The 13,282-nt window shown below is 55.9% G+C and overlaps 1 protein-coding gene across 8 annotated transcripts in view; it reads left to right on the plus strand.

Annotated features, from left to right (window-relative positions):
• JADE2 (jade family PHD finger 2) overlaps positions 1 to 12,750 on the plus strand; it is a 48,302-nt gene extending 35,552 nt beyond the window's left edge. For 7 of the 8 annotated variants that reach the window (XM_081232781.1, XM_081232787.1, XM_081232780.1 and 4 more), the window contains 3 exons: positions 7,580 to 7,697; positions 10,385 to 10,513; positions 11,783 to 12,750. In XM_081232781.1, coding sequence (XP_081088907.1) covers positions 7,580 to 7,697; positions 10,385 to 10,513; positions 11,783 to 12,591 — 1,056 coding nt within the window. In that variant the 3' untranslated portion in view covers positions 12,592 to 12,750. The remainder of the gene's footprint in view (positions 1 to 7,579; positions 7,698 to 10,384; positions 10,514 to 11,782) is intronic. The other variant, XM_081232786.1, reaches the window with a different exon arrangement.
• The last annotated feature ends 532 nt before the right edge of the window (positions 12,751 to 13,282 follow it).

A 13,282-nucleotide genomic window follows, 5' to 3' on the forward strand; every position in this document is an offset into this window, starting at 1 on the left:
AAATGACCCTGTTGGCCTGGGAGGGAGCTTACTGCCTGGCAGCCAGCCTGCCACCAGGTCAGAAGGTAGGGGGCAGGGGGATCACCAAATGTCCACGGCTCCAGCCAGGACAGAGAGCAGGGCCACCTACGCTGCAGTCACCGCTTCCTGGGTAGCCCAGCCTACTGTCTACCAGGGCCATCAGGTACAAATCCTTCTGAGACCAAAGCTGCTTCCACACTTGTCCTCAGGCCACCCTCGAGTCTCCACCCCTAGGATCTTGAGTACAGACACCCTGCTTTTAGCCCTCCTGTTTCCAAACGACTCATCACATCTGACCTCCCTGGTCTGTGCTGCTCAGCCCACGTGTCTGGCCCTGGCTAGGCTGCGTGGAGAGGTCAGGGGACGGGCTCACCTACTGAACCATCATCCTGGAAAAAGAGATGAGAGGTTGATAGTGCCCTCATTAAGGAACAGATGGGGAAGGTGGGCTCAGAGAGGTGAAGAAAGCCTTGGAGGAATGTGAGTTTTCTAGAGTCGAGTTGAATTGGGGCATGAATAGGGGAGGAGTTTGTCAGAGAGTTGTTGGCTTATTCTCTATTCTGTACATTTCCTGGGCAAAAGTACCCCCTTATCAGTCCCCCGACCTCTCGACCCCATTGTCAACTGGTACAGGTGAAGCCAGGGGCTGAGGTTGTCATGGGCTAGGATACTGAGGTAGCTCTGGGGCTCCTGGGTCTGTGCCTCACAGACCCCTTTGGTTGAGGCACAAAGCCCTCCAAAGTCAGGTGTGAGTTGGTCCACTCTTCCTCAGCAAGAGGAGGCAGGGCCAGCCTTGGAGTCTGTGCAGCTTCTTAGGGCTCAGGAGGGCCCTGTCAAAATGCTGCTTCTCCACCAGCCTCCAGGCTGGGCTGAAGGGCACCAGCTGAGTGCAAGGCCAGGGAGTGCACAGCCCTGGCAGGCTGAGGAGAGGAAGTCATACAGCCATGCGCCAGTTGACCCCCTCCAGTCCAGCCTCAGATCTTTTCACGGCCATGCGTTGGTGACTCGAGTGAGTGAACAGGGCCGAGAACTGTGCCATGGGGGAGGCTTCCTGCAAAGACCCATGACTGTTAGTGGCCTGGCCAGCAGGCCCAGTCTCTGACCATGACCCTGTGCCAACAGTCAAGAGTATCCAGCCTGTCTCTGGGCACCATGCCAGCTTGGGCTGGATCCATCGAGGATTCAAGGCAGGGGTTGAGACTGAGGCTGTGTGTAGCCTGGGTCTACATTCAGTTCCAGCACTTCCAGCTTTGTGCCTTCTGAGTCATAGTTTCTACTTCCCTGAGTTTCAGTTTCCTTGCCTGTAAAATGGGAATAAGAATCTAGCTGACCTTAGATCCCAGGAAAGATGGGGGATAGAGCTTAGCACACTACCGTCCATTGTTAGTGGTGGTTATTGTTGCTGTTCTGTCTCTTAGAAGGGTGGGCTGCTCAGATGGCGGGCTCCAGGGAGGACAGAAAGGGCAGGCCCAGTGCTAAGGCCCAGGAATCATGCATCCTCCCTGATTGATGTGCCTCCCAAGGCAGGAGTTTTGCTGAGAAAAGCAGGGGTCATGCTACCACCAGCATGACATCCCATTTTACGGTCAGCCTAGAAGACGTGCTCTCCTAAAATTTCAGCCTTAGACCTCAGCTGTGGCAGGCGGCACAGGAAGGCATGGCCACTGCAGCCTCCCAGAGTTATTCACAGCTGACAAAAAAATTGCAGCTCTGATGATCAGCGATCAGCCCAACAAACACCGGTTGGTGTCCCCTAGCAACCGTGCTGGTAGTTTGGGCTACGTGGGGCCTCACTGCCTGTGGCTCTGGATCTGGTTACCAGGAGTTTATTGAAGGTTTTACCTGGCCTGAGAGGAGCCGAGAGGGCAGGGGCAGCTCTCAGACACACAGGCCCCAGGGGATGGACATGTAGGAACTCCCCGTAGCTCTCTCCAGGAGAGGAAGGTCCTGCCCTCCCCACACTCGCCACCTGCTTCCTCGGCACTTGTCACACCCCGTTACTCTGTCCTCACTGCTGGGCTGTGTCTCCTTGACCTCCCACCAAAGCCTGTCTTGTCCCGGGCAGCCGTGCCCTCCAGCCTCCAGCTCGTCAACCCCATGGCTCCCAACTCTAGGGTTTTTTCCAACCCATTAGCCCCTCCACCCACTCAAACCCTGTCACCCCCTCCAACTGCTTCGGGTCAGTAGCCCCGAATCCCCAATCCCCCTTCTTCACCACAGCCTCCCATTCTCCCTGCTCAGTTCCTCCTTCACTGCCCCCTGCTTTCTTCACTTCCACCCCATGTGGCATTAACTCACTGCCAGTCCCTTGCACCTGTGCAAAGACCACACCCCGGGCAGAGCCTCACCCAGTAGGAGGCACTCAGCCCACCAGGAGCGATCCTATAGCAGTGAGAAGGTGAGCCCCCCAGGGTGCCTGCCAGCCAGCCTTGGTGGAACACTAGCCAGCAGCATTCTGGGCTCCCCCATTACCACCTGTCTCCACCCCTGCCCCCCTCCCTCAGGGCTCCCCCGTCTCTTAGCAGACCTCACCTCCTGTTCCTCAGACCAGAACCCTCCAACTCCTTGCCCGTTGGTGCCCTCTGTACCCGTTCTCTGCCCTTTTCTCCCATGTCCTCCCCTCCCCGCCCCCCAGGGATCTCTTTGCAGCCCACACCCCGCAGCACAGGAGTATCTATCTTATCTTCACCGCCTCTCCATCTCCAGGATTCCTCCAGTGTCCGAATTCATTTTACCTTCTCCCATCTTCAAAAGCAAGTCCTCCCTCCCCGTGTCCCCCTAGTCATGGGTTTCTCACCCTCGTTACTCTCTCTCCTTTTCAGTCATCCCTCACTGTTCTTACTTCCTTGCTTCTCACTCTGCCTAGGCTCCTGCCACCACCATATTCCAGAACCTTCCACCAGGGCCACCTACAGCCTCCATCTCCCGTTTCTCCATCCTCATCCCCCAGCCTTCTCAGCAGTGGTTGCCACAGTCAAGCATGCCCTTGGTCTTGAAACACTTTTCCTGTGGATGCTCTGACCAGATTCCCCCCAACACCCCAGTTCTGCTCCCTCTCTGAGTCCTCCTTGGTCCCAGTGATCATGCACCACACTAGGTCTGACCTCTCGTTGCGCGTCTGCTCCACAGCTTTACTCCCCATCAGGAGGCTGGCTCCAGCCCACACCTCCCTCCCCAGCTGCAGCATCTCATGCCCAGTATGCCCTGTCCCCACCACAACCTCCCCAGGCTCCATGAATGCCCCCTACACTGGTCCATTCTAGCTCAAGATAACTGGCTGGGAGTCCTCCCTGCCCCTCTCCTCTCCTCAGCCCACATCCAGGTTCTCTTTGCAAAACTTGCTGTTATCAAAACAATTTTTTCAAAAAGTAGAATCTGCTTTTATTACTGATCCCTGCTCTAGTTTAGGGGGACTTTTCCACTTGATTCTTTTTTGTGCTCTTTGATTTTTTGTTTTTTTTAAAGAGAACATTTTGTCTTTATAATAAGAAAAAAACAATGTAAGGAGTCCGATAGCCTGGGTGGGCTTCTAAGGTGGTATCTATAGTTTTGCCCAAAAGCCATCATGGAAGAGGAATTTTACAACATTCAGTAACATGTAGCTATATTACCAAGAATCTTGGGAGAAATTAGAGAAGTAATTGATGATTCCAGGGTGAAGTGGGAATAAAGGGTCACAATGTGACCAAAGTACCAACCAAAGAATGTTGGCACCATTGGGATTCTCACAGAATCTTCCGTAGCAGGGATCTCCAGACATTAGTGATTGTGTAATGTATGTCCTCTTATCATGGAAAGAAAATTGAGCATTTACCTCCAATATATTGTATTTTTAGTATCTCATTTATATCTTCCATGGTATATTATAAAAGCAAACCTAATCAGAATTTCTAATAGGACCAAAAAAAACCCCCAAACACTAGAAGTTCTAATATTTTCTTCCTATACTGTGATGAGCTGTCAAAATCAATAGCCCATGCAGCTCACTTTGGAGGCCCTTGGCCTAGGACAGTAGTTCTCAGGTTCCATGGTGCTATGTAAAATGTATATTTGAGGGCCCCCGCCTCCAGAGAGTTTGATATTCCCCCAAGCCTGGGAATCTGTATTTTTAACCAGCCACCCCAGGGATTTGGGGGTAATCTTGGCCAGTAATTCATTTGAGCCTGCCTTGAGAAACCTTGCTCTAGTGTTTCGAAAAGATTTTTTAAAAAAAAGGAAAGAAAGAAAGAAAGAAAGAAAAAGAAAGAAAGAAAGAAAAACTACATCTGTTTTTTTTTTTGTTTGTTTTTTGCGGTACGCGGGCCTCTCACTGCTGTGGCCTCTCCCATTGCAGAGCACAGGCTCCGGAGGCGCAGGCTCAGCGGCCATGGCTCACGGGCCCAGCCGCTCCGCGGCATGTGGGATCTTCCCGGACCGGGGCACGAACCTGTATCCCCTGCATCGGCAGGCGGGCTCTCAACCACTGCGCCACCAGGGAAGCCCCACATCTGTATTTTAATAGGAAGTAGACCTTGGCTGATCTGTTTTTAGGCTGGAAATATTGAATGGTTTGTTCTTAGGCCACCAAAGTAGCCATGAATCCATCCACCTCTCTTCATCCCTACTGTCCCCATGCGTACTTGGCCACATGACTGCCAGGAGGAAAGAAACCAGGATATGAGGAGACTAAGGTTGGGCTGCTTAGATGTGGTGGACAGGAATGCCCTCTGGAGGTGATAATTGAGCCAAGACCTGAAGGATGAGGTCTAGCCTTGGGAAGAGAGGGCTGAAGAGCATTTGGGGCCGAGTTGAATGTATATCAAGGCCCCAAGGCAGAAGTGGGCTGGACACAGAAAGAAGGGGACTGGAGGGCAGTGCAGCTGGAGCTTGGAGAACTGTGGGACATAGACTGTGAGATGACAGTGGGAGGTCAAATTGGGCAAGGCTCTGAGCTGTGGCTCTGGTTTTTTTAAGTGTGACAGGAAGAAAACTATATCTGTTTCCTAGGGCTACTGCAACAAAGCACTACAAACTCCATGGCTTTAAACAACATAAATTTGTTTTCTCACAGTTCTAGAGGCCAGAAATTCTAGATCAAGGTGTTGGCAGGGTTGATTCCTCCTAGAGGCTCTGAGGCTGAAATCCTCCATACCTCTCTCCTAGCTTCTGGTGGTTTCTGGCAACCCTTGCTGTTCTGTGACTTGTAGACCCATGACTCCAGTCTCTGTCATCACATGGCATTCCCTCAATATGTCTTCACATGGCCTTTTATAAGGACATTAGTCATTGCATTTAGGGCTCACTCATATCCAGTGTAATCTTAACTAATTACATCCAAGGTTCCAGGTGGACATAAATTTTGGGAAAGGGCCCTATTCAACCCAGTGCAGAATCTATTGGAAGTTTCAAGGGGAGGAGGATTTACATTTTAAGATTTACGTTTGTATTTCAAGAATATTCCTCCAGGATAGCAGAGAGGTGAAAACAGCTGGCCGTCCAGGTGAAGATGATGGGGGTGTCCAGGAGGTGGAGGGAGCTGTTGGGATGGGAGGGAGTCAAGTTCACCAGGAACGGGAATTCCCTGTGGTATTCCAGTCCAGTGGTTAGGACTCCGCACTTTCACTGCCATGGGCCCGGCTTCGATCCCTGGTTGGGGAACTAAGATCCCACAGGCTGTGCAGGGTGGCCAAAAAGAAAAAAGTTCACCAGGAAGGACTGATGGGATGTACTGATGGATCAGCTGTGGAGCAGATGAGGAGGGGCTGGGTCCGTAAGGACGACTCCTGGGTCTCGGCACTTACACATCCCTGCTCCCTGGTCCCCACCACCACCCAAGCGCCTCCACAGTTCCCCCTGACCTGGCTCAGTCAGGCCTCAGAGCCTGACACTCTAGCCACAAGGCCTTGCTCTCCTCTCCCCTACCTGGCCTTACTCTGGGTTCTTGTCTTCAGCCTGTGCCCCTCTGTGATCACCTCCCACCTGGCCTATCTGCCCCTTTCTCCAGGGAACCTTCTCACCACCCCCAAGTCTGGGTCAGGGCTGCCTGGGTCAGTACTTGGTCAGCATCTCTCTGCTCTGCTGGGCAGCAAGCTCTCAGAAGAAAGGGGCCCTGGTGGCACTGCTCGTAGCTGAGCCCAGGGCCCAACACAAGCCTGTGCTTAGGGATGTGTGGGAGGAGTCCAGGATCTGCGAGGAAGTCAGACAGTGCCAGTGAGCTGGAGCAAGGGCAGGCTGGGCCAGGTGACTGCCCCTTGTGGAGGTGCTGGCCACAGGAGAGCCTGGTGTTCACAGTCTAGGCTGGAGTATGGAGTGCTGCTGAGAGTCCGTGCAGAACCTGTTCTGCAGAGGCCCGCTAGCCTGGTTCAGGTGTTCCGGGGTCTCCTTCACGACTAGGCTCAGGAAGGAGAGGAGGAGGCCCACTCCAGCAGAGATCTGATAACGGCTACCCCAGGGCAGTAGAAGTGATGGTCACGACAACAGGCAGGGTCTCTGGAACTCTCAAGTCATGCCCAGGCAGTTTAAGGATATGAAGACTGAACTCAGCCTTGAAGACGGAACCCAGCTGGAGGTAGAATCTGGTGGGACCCAGGATTCCAGTTCCGCACTTTCTGGCCAGCTGTCCCTGTAGCTGCTGGAGACTGTGACCCAAGCTGAAGACAGTGCCAGAGCAAGGCAGTGTCCTGATGGGCAGGAGGCCTGGTCTTGGTCCCAGAGGTGTGATGAACCCTGAGAGCAGCCGGTGAGAGACGGCACGCTGGGCAGAGGGAGGTACCAGGTGGCCAGGGAGCAACGTGGCCCATCCTTCAGGTGCTTTCAGACTAGCTACAGGGTGGGCCCTGTCCCATGGGCTAAGCAAGCTGTTCCCCCAGGCCCTAAGGGGCTCTTCCTAGCTGGCCTAAGGGAGTCAGAGAGGCCCTGCCCTTCCCCCTGAGGAGTTCTGTCTCTAGCCGAGCGAATATGGCCGAGCGCACTTGGGCCCTTGACCAGAGCAGCTGTGGGCCTGGCTCAGGGCCAGTGCAGCAAGTGGACACGGGTCAGCTGCAGGCTGGACCCCAGTGCATCAGGGACAGCCTGTCCGCTCAGAGCTATTCTGCTGGAGCTCTCTCTACTCATGTGCCGGTCATTCGTGTCTCAGGATAGGAGGTGGTTTTTGCCCGGGTGCTTGTGGCTGAAGTTTTTTCAATGGTAAGAAGCCTTGGACAGGAGCCAAGGGGTGAACTTGGTGACCTCTCGAGGCCCCCACAAGCCTTGGGGCACTGTGTATACAGGGCAGGGCAGCCACGTTGGAAGGGCCTTGGGCACTGGCATGACTCAGCCCGGAAGTTTAGGCCAAGAAGAGGAAGGCAGAGTCGCCAGCCTGAGCTCCACAGATGCTCTCCCTGCTGGCTCTGATCCAAAACACAGCCTTGGCCCCATGTTTTGGATCAGAGTATTGCAGCTCAGGGCTGAGGATGCATTCAGGGCCTGGGTATTGATTCCCAGATGTCCTGGGCAGGTTAGGCAGTGGTGGCCCCTCAGAGCTGGGAGGTCTGGTGGTTGCTTGTGAGTAAGGTGGAAAACCTCTCTTGTGTTTCCTCAGGTTAGAAATCTGTGCTACATGGTGACAAGGCGCGAGAGAACGAAACACGCCATCTGCAAACTCCAGGAGCAGATATTCCACCTGCAGATGAAACTTATTGAACAGGATCTGTGTCGAGGTAGGCGTCCCCCCTGCCCACCACTGCCACCCCTCCTGTGCACGCCCTCAAAGGGCTGGGTCCCAGGGAGGATGTGCGTCTTCGGGGCCTGGTGCGGCATGTGTACAGGGTCAGGGGCCACTGGCCCCCGCCCCTACCCTCTGTATCCAGTTAGTAGGCCCAGACGGGAGCCTGCCGGGGTCCTAGGTGTGTGTTGGCAGGCAAGGAGCCAAAGATGCAATGTGGACATCGGGCCTGCCCTCGGGGAGCTTTCTGGTTCACAGGGCGCTCAGGCAGTGCTGGGCCATAGCGGTTCAGGAGGAAATTGCACATGAACAGGTACAAACCAGAAGTCCCAGCGGCTCTGTGCTGGTGCTGGGGCAGGAAGGGCCCAAGCTGGCGAGCTTCCCTGAACCCCTGTGTGCCTGCGTTTCGATTCTGAAGAAGGCAGCTGCCCCAGAGGTGGAAGAGGACCTGTGTATTTGTTTTCCCGGACCCTGTCTGATAGGATTCAGGCCCTGGGCCAACAGTTTTTTCCCTCTGTCTTACGCTTTTGCCATCACATACATTTAACAGATCTGGAAATCAAAGGTCAAAGAAGCCCTGACAGTGGTCTTACTTATTAGTTGTGGATATTGCTGGACAACAGGGCCCTTCCTGGACTGTTTACATGTTAAGGAAGGCAATGCTTAGCCCAGAAAATGGTACTCTAATGTTGAATTGTATGCAGCAGAAATAGCTGGATGGAGAGATGTTTAAGCCGGGGGCTGCCACTGCCAGGTCAGCCTGTGGGTCAGGCTGGGCCTGGAGTAGAAGGAGGAGAGCTGCCCGGCCACCACCAGAGCCAATGACTGAGAACCTGCTACTGCCCCACCCCTGCGCAAGAACTGGCTGCCTCAACTGCGCTTTGGAATCACCACCTACTCTGGCCCCAGAAGCCAGCACTGCCCAGGACAGGTGCTGGGTCATGGTGGGTCACAGCCATGTAGAGGTCAGGGCTGACCGTGTACCTCAAGGACTATGGCAGCTTCCTGGTTGCCCAACCTTTCCAGGCTCCCTCTCATCTGTCGGTTCCTTCGGCGAGCACTGATTGAGTGTAGATAGGATGCCGGGCTCTGTGCTGGGCACTGCGAGCACCCTGCCATGGACTGAATGGACAGGCTCCCTGTCCTCGTGGAGCTCACCATCTGGAAAGACAAAGGAAAGTGGCGTCCAAGGGGCTGCCGTTGGTGCCAGTGCAGGGACAGAGGTATCAGGGATGGCTTCACGGTGGTGGTGTTGCCGGAACATCTCAGCCTTCTTAGGACTCACTATGGCCACACATTCAACTGCAGGAAGGCAGCAGAGAGTGGTAAGGTGTGCAGTGCTCACAGGCACAGGATTCCAGAACCATGGTCAGGAGCTTGGAGGGTCGGCATCCCCGCATTGAGTCTGGAGATATTCGCAGCTCCTAGACCTGAGTGGCAGCCACAGGCCACCTTTTGGTCAGGGCAGGGCATTTGGAGAGAAGACCAGTTTGCCTCTGCTTGAAGCTGATGCCCTCAGTCTTGTGACGCTTGACCCGTGGGGTGAGACATGGGCTACAGGCATATTGCTGAGGCCTGTCTGGCCAGAGGGCTAGAGAAGGTTTCCCAGGGGCGGTGTATTTATGCTGTGAGCTGAACCAGGTGAAGGACAGGGCAGGGAAATTGCATATTTGGAGACCTGGAAGCCAGAGCTGTCTTGTTAGAGAAACTAGAAGGAAACTGGCATATCTGCAACTAGGGCAGAAGGAAAATGTCTGAAGTGAGGCCGAGGGGTTGCCAGGGTCAGATGTGCAAGGTCTTGTGCCCTTGGAAGGAGCTCAGACCATGGTGAGGGCAGTGGGAGACTTGAGAAGCCTCTCTCTGAAGTATCTAGGCACTGGTCCCATGTGATAGATGAGAAGACTGAGGCCTGGCCTGAGGTTACACAGGGAATTAACAGTAGACTGGGGAGATTCCCGGAGTTGGGGCCACACTCCTCAACCTTCTCTTAAACGCTTACTCAGGAAGCCCTCCAGCCTCTGGCTGAGAAGCTGGGAGAAGATTCCTGGCAGCTCCCCACCACAACATGTCCCTCCCCTGCTCCATTGTGTTCTACGGCTCCCCAGACCCATGTGGTCATGGACTAAAATGATATGAGGGCCAGGTGTGTACCCTGAGTCTCCCATCAAAGCAGACCAGGAGAGCAAGGCAGGGGACTTGCTCAAGGGCGCTGACCGCTGTGTCAGGAGTGGAACCCAAGGCTCTTGACTCCTCAGAGTGTCCTGTCCGCCTTCAGGTCTGGCTCCTTGGCCTGGCATTTAAGGCCCTGCCCTGTCCACTCACCTCCAGCCTTCCCACCCACCAGGACTCTGTCCTGAGATCTTTAGGCCATATAGATCAAACAGCAGTCCAGGTCCTACAAAGCAGTCTTCCACCCTCCTCGTGGCCCTGTGCCCCTCACCAAGCCCCTCAAGGGCAGTTACCCCTGTCTCCCACACTAGCTATTCCCCGACTCACTGGAGCCCCAGTTATCCCAGGTCCCACATGGCTCAGAGCCTGGACCACAGAGGCAGGAGGAGGTGATCCAGAAGGCAAGGCACTGGCTGATGGGGAGGACTCCTTGGGTGCCACACAGTGGTCTTAGTTCCGGCCGGGCTGCTTGGGGTAACCATCTCCCTCCTGCTCTCTCTTTCCCTGACGCAGAGCGGTCTGGGAGGAGAGCAAAGGGCAAGAAGAGCGACTCGAAAAGGAAAGGCCGCGAGGGTCCGAAGGGCAGCCCCGAGAAGAAAGAGAAAGTGAAGGCAGGGTCCGACTCAGTCCTGGGGCAGCTTGGTGAGTGGCCTGGCGCACACAGCCAGGCTCATACCATCACTCCACTTGCAGCTCCCCTCTAAAGGCCATGGGGACCACCAGTATCCCTGCTGCAGAGTGGGACGCCCGAGAGGGGTAGCCAGGCCCTTGCTTGCCCACACGCTCCTTCCAGCCATAAAGGAGACTGGGATCTGGCATCCTGAGAGTTCCTCTTTTGTAGACTGGAGACTGGGCCCAAGAGCTCAGGGACTGCTAGGCCATCCTGGCCCTTCCAGGAATCCAGCATCATGCTGGGAGGTGAGGGCCTGCCATAATTCTCTGTCCCTGTCCCCCTCTGCCAGAATGTCCTCAAGTGGGCCTCCCTTCAGCCCCAGCAAATCTTCCGAGAGCCACCCAGAGAGACCCAGAGGAGTGGCCCTGGCCCAGCCCATCTCATGGTCACAGACCTATTTACTGCGGCCCCGTTAAGCACAGCAGTCCTAGAGGGACCCTCAGCCTGGGGCTTTGTCTCCTAGGATGTCACATGCTTCCTCTAGAGCACTTCTCAGGGCAGGGGTGGTGTCCCCTTGCCAACCTCACCTCTAGTGTAGAAGCCCCAGGTCATCTTTTATTTTCCTCAGTCTCAGGAAGGAAACAACTTGGTATCTAATGGGAAGCCCAGTCTCACCAGCTGCTGCCTCCCAAGACCTCAGTAAAGGAGGGAGGGCCCATAGCTGGAGCTGGCCCTGACATCCAAAAGGGACCTTCTACCCAGATATACCTTGCTGTCTGGTTCACGCCCGACGCCCATATCCAAGTTACCTGCTTTGGAGGCTCTGAGAAGTGACAACATGAAAATCTAGTGCCCCCTGGTGGCCTGAGGGCGCTTTCCTCCATCCCTCCATCCCTTATGCCCCCAGGATACAGGGTGATGGGCAGGCCTGGGCGTCCACCTTGTGCAATCTCGAAGGGCCCTCGCTTGGTTTCATGCTCTGCTGTTGCCACTTTGAAATTCTTGATAATTTTTGAACAGGGAGCCCACATTTTCTCTTTACACTCTGCTTCTCAAACTGTGAAGCCTGTCCCAGGAGCAGGACGTCCTTCTGGGGAGAGGGGTATTTGGTGCGGAGCCTGCTTTTTGGCGGTGTTGGCAGGATGGATGGACGAAACAAGATAACTCAACGGTCTAGCACAGAGGGAAAGAGGGAGGAGGGCACGGTGGTGTGCAGGGGAGGGTCAGGGAGGGATTCCTGAAGGAGAGTGGGACACACCTGCTGGCATCTCACCTGCCTTCTTTCTCCCTTCGGCCAGGCCTGTCCACTTCGTTCCCCATCGACGGCACCTTCTTCAACAGCTGGCTGGCGCAGTCGGTGCAGATCACGGCAGAGAACATGGCCATGAGCGAGTGGTCGTTAAACAATGGGCATCGTGAGGACCCTGCTCCGGGGCTGCTGTCGGAGGAGCTGCTGCAGGACGAGGAGACGCTGCTGAGCTTCATGCGGGACCCCTCACTGCGACCTGGCGACCCTGCCAGGAAGACCCGTGGCCGCACCCGCCTGCCTGCCAAGAAGAAACCGCCGCAGGATGGGCCCGGTTCACGGACGGCTCCAGACAAAACCCCCAAGAAGCCCTGGGGCCAGGATGCTGGCAGCGGCAAGGGGGGTCAGGGGCCACCTGCCAGGAAGCCACCACGGCGAACGCCTTCTCACCCGCCATCCAGTCCCACAGCCGAGGACTGTCCCATCCCAGCAGCTCCCGAGAGCCCCCCACCGCTGGCCCCCGAGACCCCGGACGAGGCAGCCCCAGCGGCTGCCGACTCGAATGTCCAAGTGCCTGGCCCTACGGCAAGTCCCAAGCCCTCAGGCCGGCTCCGGCCGCCCCGCGAGAGCAGGGGAACCCGGAGATCGCCAAGTGCCAGGCCTGATGCCGGGACAGGACCGCCTTCTGCTGTGGCCGAGAGGCCAAAGGTCAGCCTACACTTTGACACCGAGACTGATGGCTACTTCTCTGACGGGGAGATGAGCGACTCAGATGTGGAGGCCGAGGACAGCGGGGTGCAGCGGGGTCCCCGGGAAGCAGGGGCTGAGGAGGTGGTCCGCATGGGGGTACTGGCCTCCTAAGTCACCCCCTACCCCTGTCCTGGGCCCTGCTCTGGTCCGCCCACGAGGCCTCAGCCCAGTCACAACTGCCATTTCCAATCTCTGCTGAGTGTCTCAGACCCTCGAGGCTGCCACTCTGTTGTGGTTTTATTTTTAATATAAAGAGAGTTTCGAATTCCACACTATTGTCTTTCCTCTGTGCTGGCCTAGGACATTAGGATTCCTTACATGGCTCTGGCCACAAGGACCACACCAGGTCCTGGGCACCATCCCTGCCGCGGCAGCATCCCCGCCCGGCCCATGCGGTATTGCTGGGCTCCTGGCTACACGTAGGCAAGGTGAAGAAGAGCTCAGGACTCCAGCCCGCTGCCACTGGGTGACACAGAGTGTCATTTGGGCATTATTATGGCAGATGGGCCAGCCCAGGGCCTGTCCCGCCTTGCCCCCAAATCCCACTGGGGTCCATCTGGGGGGTCCTGCTGCACTCCACTGATCCCCAAGGAAGCATAATAAGTGATACCCAGCCAGAGTCTACTCACTGTCACAAGCACAACGAGCTTATACGAGAAAGCACTGAGGGGGCGAAGAGGGCCTGCTGGTTCCAAGGGAACCACAGCCGTTCCCGATCAACCCACATCATCTGAGGCCTGCCCGCCCACCCCGTGACCCTCCACTCCCTTGCTGCTCTGCCCCTGCCAGCGCCCAGCCCGGC

Source organism: Mesoplodon bidens, assembly GCF_964165515.1.
Source record: "Mesoplodon bidens genome assembly, chromosome: 4".
In the NCBI taxonomy this organism is placed as follows: domain Eukaryota; kingdom Metazoa; phylum Chordata; class Mammalia; order Artiodactyla; family Ziphiidae; genus Mesoplodon; species Mesoplodon bidens.